This window comes from Peromyscus leucopus, chromosome 4 (assembly GCF_004664715.2).
Source record: "Peromyscus leucopus breed LL Stock chromosome 4, UCI_PerLeu_2.1, whole genome shotgun sequence".
NCBI classification, from domain to species: Eukaryota; Metazoa; Chordata; class Mammalia; order Rodentia; family Cricetidae; genus Peromyscus; species Peromyscus leucopus.
In genome coordinates this window covers 82,109,040-82,121,666 of record NC_051066.1, presented here as the reverse complement: position 1 = coordinate 82,121,666, position 12,627 = coordinate 82,109,040, and the positions used below count along the sequence as shown (strand labels likewise).

The following is a 12,627-nucleotide window of genomic DNA, read 5'->3' as shown; positions in this document are numbered from 1 at the left end:
AAGAACAGTCTAGACTCCAGAGCCACATTTAATTTAGCAAGGTAAAGGAGTGGGCGTGCTACCATATCAAATTCGATTTGTACAGAAATCATCATCACTGATAGCATTTGCTGCTCTATGGCATTTAGACTACATTGGCAGAGCTTGATCTCCCTGTCCGTCTAAACACTGATTCACCGAACAGGAGGCTTTGCTTTAGTATTGGTCATTCTAACACCCAGTAAATCCACAGGGTGTTAATTTTGTATAAAAAGGGATGTGTGACTTTACTCAGTATTCAGCTTTCCCCAGAAAAGACAGCTACCTAAACAGGTGAGTCTCAGCCCTTGATGCAGAAAGAACAGCTACTTTGGAAACTGCAGACTTTTCAGATTTAGAGAAGGAATGACCATTCTCTGTCACTGCTGTATAGAAACTTATTCTTGTTAACTTGGCTTCTTGAATACGGTCAATGCACTAGCATCAAGAGTCTCACCTATAGACTAGTTTGCCCAGCTTCTGAAATAGACTCCTTGTCAACGGTTGTGGGCAAACACAGATGTTTAAATGATGCTAAAAATGAAGAAATAGTTCTGTTATAGAAAATTTTCTCCCTTTTAAACAAACTAGTCTTTAAAACTGTTAATGAAGCAGCAAATATAAGGATCACAGTTACCTGATTGGAATAATCACTTTAAGATGGTAATAAATTCATCTTTAAATACTGATTTGGTTAAATCATCATATTGGAATTTTTATCTATATGTTTCGACTTTTACCCTACCATAACCCCATCCAGCCCACAACCCAAAGAAGAAAGAGGAATATTGGTCCAGCAAGCAAAAAAGTAAAAGCCCTTGCTCAAGTAGAATGTTCAAGAAGAATGAAAGGACTAACTGTTTCTCAGCTGGTCAGTTTTCACAATGATTTTAATTATATGACTTCTCTCTTGCTAACAGGACATAGCTGCTTCCTTCCCAGCCCAGGATGAAGTCGATACAGTTTTGCATCCTATTCTGGTGCTGGCGAGCAATCTGCTGCCAGGCTGTGAGCTAACCAACATCACCATCGCAGTAGAGAAAGAAGAGTGTCGTTTCTGCATAAGCATCAACACCACTTGGTGTGCCGGATTCTGCTACACCAGGGTAGGTCCTGTGCTCTGCTGGAGACCGGTGCTGGGGAGCTGTATGAGGCGGGCTTGATGAATTCCCACTTTATCAATATTTTAATTTCCCAAGCAATAGTTCCCTAATTAATAGTATCTGTGCTGTAAATGGAGTTAATAATTAGGATGTCAGTTTGAGGCTGGGGTTTTATTTGGGTGAACTTAGAAAACCTTGGAATTGGATAAACTGACTATTTCTAAATATAAAGAATTTCTATGCCGTATTTTATATGTAGAGAGGTAAATAGGGAATATATATGCATGTGTGTGTATATATATGTGTGTGTGTGTGTATATACATATATATATGCATATATATAACCATAAAAGAACAACAATGTTTTTTAAAGGCAATCTTTATCTTTAGGGTCTTGAGATAATTCCAAATATGTTTTGATGTCACATGAAGAGACAAATAGTGCCTTATAAAAATTGTCCTTAGCTCTGCTTGCACATACTGCTTCTAAGTAGCCTGTGAACACAGTTAATTCTGGAAGGCTTTTTAAATTCACAAACATACCCCCCCCCCATTTATTTTTCTAAGTCTTTGAGAGGACGGAGACACAGAGGCATTAAGTCACCAGCGGGAACTCACACCCTTCTCTGCATCAATACGAGTAAAGAGACACTTCTCATTTGCCTCTTTTTTAACCTATTTTATCTTCTCATTCATGTAGAGTTTCATACCACAAACTGAGAAAAATAGAACTTTCTGATGAGGTATGCTTTATTCAATGATAAAAGAGTTCAACCAAACTCTACTTACTACACTGTTTTACTGCCCTTTTCTGGGGCTATTGATTGGGTAGCATGCCACTAACATAAAATGAGCAGCAGTCTCATTTTCTCCCCTCAGCACAAATAAATTTTCCACTGGAAAGTTCTAGAATGAACAATTTTTGATTTTGAAAAAAATTCTTATAGGCAGAGTATATGTCCTTTGAAGCTAATAACACTATACCATAAACAGCACTTAAAAGGAAAAAGGCATCTGCCAAGCAACGAAGTAATCCACCTCTTACAAGGGTGTTCATAAGCAGGATAGGCATTAATATTCATATCATTATTTTACTATTTTATAAATGTAAACAGTATATATACATTTTCTGAAAGTTAAGCTGTAATACTTGTAGTTTAAGTTGTCATTAATATAGCTTTCCACTAAGTATGAAAAGGCAACTGAAATTCTGAGTCATGTCTCTTTTCACCATTCTTCTATGCTGAAATTCAACATTTTTTTGCATTTTGCATTTTGCATTTTGCATTTTGACAAATAACTAATGTTCTGATATGGTCATGGGGATTAGGAAAGAAATGACTTACATTTTCTGTAAGACTTCCAGAACAATTAAGAAATGTTCCAGAAGAATTACGAAAGGAAGTACACTGCATAGGTGGTCTATGACGTTATGTGGGCTTTAACGAGTAAATGCGAAAGCATGTAGTATTAAATTACTGCCTTATTTTGACTAACCTGAACGGAAACTTCAAAGTAGCCAATCCTAATCCTCCCTTTCCTGAACTCCTCAGGATCTGGTGTATAAAGACCCAGCCAGACCCAACACTCAGAAAACATGCACCTTCAAGGAGCTGGTGTATGAGACCGTGAGACTGCCCGGCTGTGCGCACCACTCAGACTCCCTCTACACATACCCAGTAGCCACTGAATGTCACTGCGGCAAGTGTGACAGCGACAGCACCGACTGCACTGTGCGGGGCCTGGGACCCAGCTACTGCTCCTTTGGTGAAATGAAAGAATAAAGAAGAACGGACATTTCAGTTTGCCCACCCTTGTCCTGAAGGACCACCATATCCAAAACGTCTGTGTCTGCTCTGTGCTGGGGCTGCAAACCACCGGCTTAGGAACCATCATTCCCACTGGTGTCACTGTCCTGACAGGGAAGAGGAGCGAGCTCAGGGCCGGGAGTACAGGGGCCAGGACTCTACCACCACTCATCCCTCTATCCATATGTTGGTTACCTACATTTTTTCACTCTCAATGCACAGCTTGTGAGAGCTTTCCTCTTCCACTGTCTTAGAAGCCATCTAGGGCAATCCCTTCCTTTTAGACAGAGGGATGCATGAGTCCACAGGGAAGGAGGGAAGGTAGAAGTCTGTGAAAGAACTAAATCTAGCACAGGCTTCTCTAGACTTTCAGAGACTGCAGAGTGATCGCAAGCTTAAAGTCCAAACTCTGCATGGAATTAAATGGGAAACTCAATGACTTCCTCAAGTAAAAGAAGACCAGACATGCCACTTGCAGGGAAATGCTGCACCAGCAAGGTCAGGCTACTTAGCTCTTCTGACGCATGTGGAGTATTGAGACAGGATCAAACATCTGTGCACTGCTCATGAAGATGCGGACAGGAGGAAATGACAAAGCTCAGAACTTGGTGGCAACCCACTGAGTTTCTTAAAAGGAAAGAAAAAGCTAATTTGGGACTGTGGATATTAGTCCGTGTTTATTCATTACCTTAAAAAATTATCAAACGCTACTAGGGTCCTGCCAAACTCCCTTTTGGGATTGAGGAAAACGAGTGATAGCGTTTGATAGGTGATTTTGCTAGCTTTCCCTCACATGCAGAGTGTAAAGATTTGGAAGTAAGTTTGAAGCACTTTCAGCAATTGAATAAATACACTTAGTTTATCTGCAAATACACCTGTATAAATTAATGGTTATAGATAATTAACCCTGAGGGGAAAACTACTCCTTTCTAGGACACCCTACTTCTTCTCTTTTTCCAATTCATGTTCTCCCAAATCTTTGTTCCTTTCAAAGTGGACACTGAAAACACATCATGAGTTGAATTCTTTTAAAGATGTTAACTCTTTTAGTCATGTACTTACTTCATAGTTATGATGCTGGACTAATTTATTTAAATCTTATTTTTTTAATAAAATGTTACTTACAAAAGTCAAAGTTTGATTGTTTCATATGCAGATAACTTACATGTTGATATGTTTATAACATTGTTAGAAAAAGTCCTTAAGTATAATCCTAGTGTTTCTACAAAAATTATCTATTTTCATCTTTGGAAATATTAAACATTATGGTTTTTGCATTTCTAAGAGTATTTTGTCATTATTTTGAAATCGTTTCTATGTAATGTTAGGGGAAGCTCAGAAATGAGAGTGGACAGATATCCTGGAGGCTCTCTGGTTTATTTCTTGAATGTTAGAGATAGAAGAATTACAGCTCAGTAAAGTTAAGTGAGTCAGCAAGATCACTGTCTTAGTTGGGTCAGTCTTAGGTAAGATAAACACAATAGAAACATATTACTCACAGTTCTAAATGCAAAGATGTCTAGCAAGTGCCCTCTCTATGCTTCAAAGAGGATGCCTTCTTCCTCTTCATTCATCCACATTATAGAAACAGCAACAGGGTCTCTCAAGTATGCTTTTTAAAGACAATTATCTCCCCAGACCCCCTCTGTCATGATATAACTTCCTGAAGGCCCTCATTAATATCACTTGTCTACTGCTGTGGAGAGACATCATGGCCATTGCAACTCTTATAAAAGAAAGCATTTAATTTGGGCTTGTTTTCAGTTTCAGAGGTTTAGTCCTACAGCCAGAAGAGAAAGACTCTTGGTTTGGCTTGGGCTTTTGAAAACCTAAAAGCCCACCTCTAGTCACACATTTCCTCCAACGGGCCACACCTCTTAATCCTTTCAAATAGTACCACTACCTTGTGACCAAGCGTTCAACTCTACGAGACTATGGGGACCATTCTCATTCAAACCACCACACCAACTCAATGAGGATTAGATCTAATTTGGAAGGTACCTAAGCATTCAGATCAATCACAGAAGCTGTTCATTGCAGAATCCTGATTAGAACCCTGGTCTTTGGGCTCTTGTGATCACTTTCCTATTCTACTGCACATCAGTTTTGCAGAGATTTAAATAAAACTACAGGTAATAGGAAGGTAGAAAAGGAATACAGGGAGTAGAAAGGTTTAGCAGGGAGGAGGTGGGGAATGGGGAGATGAGAAGGCAGGGGGAGAGGGTTAACTAAAATAAAGGGGGTATTTAAAAATATGGAAGGTCAGTATCTTGAAACCAAATTTTAAAACATTTTTTTAATGTTTTTTGACAGGTGATTCCACTGTTACATGGAAAAACTGCTCCTAGAAGCCTTGGATTATTACACAAAAAAACCCTACTAATGAAGGAAAGGTATTCCATTATGAGTTGTTAGTTGGGATATCCCAGAGGCCCCCAAAACAGTACAAGCTCTTGCTGTTCCTCTTAGTTGTCCACCAGAACTAGATAACAGACCGTATTTCTGAAGATACCACACACTTGAGTTCATGAGACAGAAAACTCAAGCTGGAACTGAGCTGGGAGTTCCTTCCATGCAGTCAGCTGGGAGTTCCTTTCATGCACAGTCAGCTGGGAGTTCCTTCCATTGACAGTCAGCTGGGAGTTCCTTCCATGCAGTCAGCTGGGAGTTCCTTTCATGCACAGTCAGCTGGGAGTTCCTTCCATGCACAGTCAGCTGGGAGTTCCTTCCATGCAGTCAGCTGGGAGTTCCTTCCATGCAGTCAGCTGGAGTTCCTTCCATGCACAGTCAGCTGGGAGTTCCTTCCATGCAGTCAGCTGGGAGTTCCTTCCATGCAGTCAGCTGGGAGTTCCTTCCATGCACAGTCAGCTGGGAGTTCCTTCCATGCAGTCAGCTGGGAGCTCCTTCCATGCAGTCAGCTGGGAGTTCCTTCCATTGACAGTCAGCTAGGAGTTCCTTCCATGCACAGTCAGCTGGGAGTTCCTTCCATGCACAGTCAGCTGAGAGTTCCTTCCATGCACAGTCAGCTGGGAGTTCCTTCCATGCACAGTCAGCTGGGAGTTCCTTCCATTGACAGTCAGCTAGAGTTCCTTCCATGCAGTCAGCTGGGAGTTCCTTCCATGCAGTCAGCTGGGAGTTCCTTCCATGCAGTCAGCTGGGAGCTCCTTCCATTGACAGTCAGCTGGGAGTTCCTTCCATGCACAGTCAGCTGGGAGTTCCTTCCATTGACAGTCAGCTGGGAGTTCCTTCCATTGACAGTCAGCTGGGAGTTCCTTCCATTGACAGTCAGCTGGGAGTTCCTTCCATTGACAGTCAGCTGGGAGTTCCTTCCATTGACAGTCAGCTGGGAGTTCCTTCCATTGACAGTCAGCTGGGAGTTCCTTCCATGCATAGCCATTACTGGCTTACACAGCTTCCCTCTGTTTCTGCTTCAAGCTCCTGCTTTGAGTTCCTGTCCTGAATTCTCTCAATGATGGACAATAACCTGTATGATAAAATAAACACTTTTTTCCCAAACTGCTTTTGTCCATAGTGTTCATCACAGCAGCAGAAAAGGAAACTAGATCAGAGGATAGCCAACCATTCTTTGATTGGACATGAGGCTCACTCCAAAAAATGAAATCAATGTCTGGTAAACTTCATCTATGATGAGGGTCATAGACCCTAAGGGGGAACTAAATGTTATCTGTCTACATTGGCAGAGCATCAAATTGTCTTCTAAATATTTGTATGTTTATACATATACGCAAATGCTACTTTCAGCCTTAATCAGAGAAGCCTCCCTTTCCAGTGAATGGCGATGCATGAAAAGACTCATGGCTGCATCAGGTACTGAGAATAAGTGGCAAATGGGGGCTCAGCCCTAAGCAAGACATTTATTCCACCCCTTGTAAGGTTCAGGGAATGCTGAGGCTTAGAAAGAACGTTAGAGCTGTCAAATGCTATCTTCTGTGAAAAAAACAATCATTGTAATCATGAACTCACAGTAGCTATGGATGCTTGCCCTAGGCCTGCACATGAATGAGCCTATTGAACAACAAGGATGATGGAAGAACTCACAGAGTCAAATCTCTCACTAATGAAGAATTTGCTGTTGATAAATTCAGGGAAACGAAGAGCCATTGTCTTTAGATGTGACCCTACCAGTCTTCCTTGGATAGTTACAACCCAATGGTCACACAGACAGCCCAAGATAAATGGATCACAGAACCAAAAGTCATGAACCTGGGAAAAAGACTGGCAAGGATGAGGGGGTGGTGACAGAGATGGGAAGGAAGTAACTGAATATGGGGAGATAGAGTATAAGAATACATTAAATGCTTGTGTAAAATTTTTAAAGAACAAAAATTAATAATAAGAAAACTATAGTTGTGGTGCTTTGAATAAGAATGGCCCCCATAGGTTCAAATATTTAAATGCTTAGTAACAAGGGTGTGGCATTATTTGAAAGGATTGTAAGGATTAGGAGGTTTGGCCTTGTTGTCGGAAGTGTGTCACTAGAGGTTGGCTTTGAGGTTTCAAAGCCCACACCAAGCCCAAAGTGCCCCCCCATTGGATCAGGATGTGGCTCTCAGTTACTGTTTCAGCACCTGCCTGCATCTACCATGATGATAATGGACATACCTCTGAGATTGTAAGGAAGCCCCCAATTTAATGCTTTCTCTTAAAAGAGGTTCCTTGGGCTGATGTCTTTTCAAGCAATAGAACAGTGATTAAGACAATAGTTATTGATAATCTACCATTGTCATTCCAATCCAGGATTGTGTACAGCTCACAGCTGTATTATTCACAATGTATTGATACATCAAAAGTAGGCTAATATTGACAAAATGCAGTGAGTGCTTTAAATGATGAAAAAGTCATTTCTTTCTGCCTGTCATTTTAGAGATCAAAATTGCAAGCCTTTCCATTAGAAGTAGTATGGGCAATGACTCCAGAATTACTTCCTGGATCTTCTCTAGTAAAGGTCCTTTGAACAATTACTTAAATTCTCTGGTTTTTGTTTCTTCAACAGTAGAGTAAATATCATAAGATTGTCTACTTCAGAGAGGTTGTGATTATGAGTAAATGGAAGAAATATGTCCTTTCAAACTCAGAAACTATTTAAGAACTGTATTTGCATCACATTGGTCAGAACAATGGTCCAAAGACAGTAGGGAAACTATTGGTTACATAGGAAAAATGTTCTTAAATGATTACAAAGTAATTAAAATATGTGAAGGATACTTAGCAGAGGTACATGGCTAAAAGAAAATAAAGAAAGAGATCTAAAAAACAAAACAGAAATATTCATTAAACTAAAGTCTCAAAATCTCCTATGGTACACCTTCAGTCTCTAGGCACAATGTGGCATCCTAGGCACTTGCAGACAGAGGGTAGAAATTACCAAACTTCACTCCAGAGAACAGCTCAAAATATGAGTAAGCTCTCTTCCCTTCATGGCCTTCTAAACATTATTTTGAAAGCCTCATTTAACATTGGTTTGGATCATGAGTCCTCTTTTATTTTTACAGCGTCACACACCAATTTCTATTGAGAAGTTTATGCAGTTATCCCTGGAAAGAAGCAATGTGGCAAACTGGAAAATAATCCACCTCAGATTCTTTCAAATAATCTTGGGCAACTTAGCCAACTGTATTAGGACTTGTTTTTATCACTTTTAAAATTGAGTAACTAGTCCAAAGAGCTACTATCAACATTTAGAAAGATAATACACACCAAGTGCTCAGGGTCCACTATGACTATAATTATATTGGAGAGAAGCTATTTTACAGCATAGATTTTTTTTTTTTTAAGGTCAAAATAATCAGAAGTTTCTGTTTGCTCCACCTCTCCGCAAAAGTGAAACTCTATCCTTTCTGAAGTGGCAAGAATGGAAATCTATGAACCCTGGGGTCCATGCCAAGAAAGTTTTGCCCCGTGGGATATCATTCAGTTGAGGTTCATAGTATTTGTTCTCATTAGGATCTCTTCCGGCTCTGGGCAGCCTCACAAGGAACCAATCACAGCTTGGGGCAAGTCTAGTAACAGCTCGAATTCTGTACTGGTTTCGGGATAAAAAGCTAACCCTGAGCTAACATGTGTGGAGGGCCACGGTATTAATTCTGATTACCTCTATAACTCGTCCTCTGTCTCTTCTCCCTACCCCAAGAGGCAGCTGAACCCAGAGACTAGTTAAAAGGATGGAACTTCCTACTGACTTTCACCAGAACACCTTACATCCCATAAAGCTCGCCCCATAGGCTGTCTTCATTACTTCATCCTTTATCCATGGAGTAGATAGATGCCTCTCATGCTTCTTTCTAACGAAGAGAGGGGGTACTGGGACAGTGTGTTACTGTAAGAAATCCTCCCTACTTCATTACTCAATACTGGCTACAGAAAAGCAAGGTAATTAGCTTGTCTTTTTAGTTCATAGATTTCCAGACCCTAAAGATCTACATCCAGATGTTATGGAGCAAACTTCACTGCATCTGGAGATCACGGGCCTGGAAGTGGACTCAGGGAGGGGAAGTGGTAGTTCTAATGAAGGAGAAAATTAACCAAATAACTTGCTCTCAGGCTTTTGGACTTGGATGGAAAATGTTGTGTACTCACCAAACTCACTTCCTGTCTGTTCCTAGAGCATGGCTCACCCACATTTCTTACCCTCACTGCTAGGAAGGCTTGAGTATGTCAGAGTTCTACTGGTGGATAGTTCTTAGAAACCTCATGTGCTGCTTCTAGGTCTTGTTCATAAAATCCCTGCCACAGGGAAATCAGGTTCTCTTCCTAGTTGGCCAGTTAAGGCACCCTGGGAAGACATATATATAAAGTGGCAGAGCCTCTATCAACCTAAATAATGGGCTAGAGGACCCACATACACCCACATATCTGTTCCCTCTTAAAGGACTTTATATGATCCAAAAATAAAGCTGCCATTTGCTAAGCCACTGAGTCATTGGAGGTTTATCTGTCATTGCTAATAATTTTATCTTAGCTAATTCAGGAGCCCACAGTGTGCAAGGAACACAAATATGTTTCATGTCAACCTGCATGAGCCAAGTATAAAATTTGTTTCCATAATGTTGTTTATAGATACACTCTAGACCACAAGCTACTGTTTAAAATAATAGATATATTAATTAGTACTTTAATTTGAAGTGTAGTGTGTGTCTGGGGGTGGGGGAGCAGAGATAGAGAAGTGGGTAGAGGGAAAATAAGAAAAAAAGAATGAAAAAAATCGAGGGGGAGACAGATAGACTGTACTTAAGACTTCAGAACCTATGTGCCAATATTGTGCACTGCTGTTTCTTCATAGATTTCATCTTGAGGAAAAGGGAGGAGAGATTCACATAGACTGTGACATTTGACTGGGATTTAAATTCTTACTTGCAATTTGAAATCGGTCAGGGGGACATAACAGACAGACTGTAGAGTGAGTACAGTCTATTGTGGTTGATATATTGTGCACCCCAATAAACTTATCTGGGGTCAGAGAACAGAACAGCCACTATAATAAACATAGAGAGTAGGCAGTAGTAGCACACACACCTTTAATCCTAGCATTCCAGAGGCAGAGATCCATCCGCATCTCTGTGAGTTCAAGGCCACACTGGAAAGAGCCAGGCATGGTGACACATGCCTTTAGTCCCAGGAAGCGATGCCAGGAATCAGAAAGGTATATAAGGCATGAGGATCAGGAAATTTAGGCTTTTTAAGCTTATAGGCTTTTAGCAGCAGTTCAGCTGAGATCCATTCGGATGAGGACTCAGAGGCTTCCAGTTTAAGGAAACAAGATAGGCTGAGAAGTTGGTGAGGTGAGGCTAACTGTGGCTTGTTCTGCTTCTCTGATCTTTCAGCATTCACCCCAATACCTGGCTCCTGATTTGTTTTTATTAACAAGACCTCTTAAGATTCGTGCTACACACTCTATTGCAACCACAGAACTGCATCCCAGCCAGACATCATGTGACCACTCAAGAGTAAAAAGTGGCTGGGCTGGGACTAGTGTAGCTGGCCAAGAAACCATAACTGTTCTCCGCTCATTCTAACAGCATCTGCCTGTCATTTGCCTCTCAGGATTGCCTGTCCCCATCATGTACCTGTTGTCATCACACACCTAGGACAAAAGAAGGGCGAGATTGGTAAAACCTAATCTTAAGAAATCCTGGAATGCCCCCAGCTACCTTACCTTATAAGTCATCCTCTTCTCCATCAAAAAGTGTCCATAAGATGCTATTTGAGATCCTGGGCATTCAGCACATACTGGTAGAATCTGTACTTTTACTTCATAAATCTTCCTCCCAATTCAGTACTTTGTTTTGTCTCTGACCTATTTCTTTGACAGTGACAGGAGTTTGGAAACACTGGGTAGAGGTCTCAATCTGCTCTATATCTTAAACCTCCTGGTTTTCCCACAGGTAACAAGTTCACAAGCTAATGGAGTCAGGAACCCCCACTGCACTAAAGTGAAATATTAGTGTTTCAAATGAGAATGCTGCAAAGCCTCAACCCCTGTGTGGAAAGAGAAGGTGGCAGATAATGAATGGATAGAACAAGGACCAAATATTAGGTCCTTAGCAGGCAGTAAAACGAGAAGCACAAAGAAACAATGCAAACCATTGAGCAGTAAGTTTCATAGACTCTTTTACGTAGATACATGATTTTCATCTTAATGCTATTTTTCAAAATCTAGAGCAGAACGCCTTTATCATGTCAGCATTTGTCCTCGATCCCATATACCAATGTTGAAAAAGGAATCTTCAGATGACAACAATAAGAAACCAACTCTTAAGTTTAGGGAACAGGAGAAGGGAGGGGTGAGCTTGAAAGAAAGATGCCAAGATAAATCTGGGTAAGAGATTCATTAACACCATGGATCTGCAGAGCTCTAAAGCAAAAGAATTCACCCCCAGCCAGAGTGGAATTCCCATATGCATGGGAATAATATGAACAAAAGTTATGTATGTTTATATATTATTTACATATAAGTATACACACACACACACACACACACACATATCCCTTCTTAAAAGTTTCTGAGGGGAAAGGATAACCCCCACACTGCATAGATAAGTAATCCATAGTAGGTGCTTGTAGTCAGGTTGCCTCAGATTCTCAACTCATGTGAATATGCAGGTATTTAGACAACAGCTCAGATTAAATGATGAAAATAATAAATGAACCTATAGAACCAACTGAAATATAGGATGCTAAATGTAGGAAGTTAGTTACACTAAAAAAAATTAACACGACTGTGTCAAATCTACAACACTCTTCCAATCAGAATTGTTTTGATGACAAAGAATAGCATGATTGCTTACTGTGGGGCTGGAATTAAAATCAGAATACTAAGGAGGAAGGCATTTTTGCTTAAGGGCTGCAAGCATCTCTCTTTTCTCTACACACCACCACCTATTTCTCAGAATGGCTGTGGCTGTCGATGACGGGATGCTTTCAGTGCCTGAAGCATCCGACATGAATTATAAGTTCTTTTTTGAGTCTTGTAGTTTCAATCTGAAATAAAAAAGATTCGACTGACTGAAATGTTATTACTTTTGTTTGGGTAGCATTAAAAGCAAATGGCTGGATACACAGGTTGCCTTTGGAATCAGGACACAAATTTTGTCCCTTCCACGACATTGCATAAGCCAAGAACAAACCAGTTCTGGCTTGTTTTGCTTTTGCTGCTTAGTGTGTGACTGGAAGGAAGGTAA

The 12,627-nt window shown here is 40.5% G+C and overlaps 1 protein-coding gene across 1 annotated transcript; it reads left to right on the top strand.

Moving 5' to 3' along the window:
* Positions 1 to 966: 966 nt before the first annotated feature.
* Fshb (follicle stimulating hormone subunit beta) lies at positions 967 to 3,098 on the top strand. Its single transcript, XM_028882374.2, is given in 3 exon segments — positions 967 to 1,018; positions 1,021 to 1,124; positions 2,675 to 3,098. Coding segments are annotated over 3 exon segments (387 nt in total). The 3' UTR covers positions 2,906 to 3,098.
* The last annotated feature ends 9,529 nt before the right edge of the window (positions 3,099 to 12,627 follow it).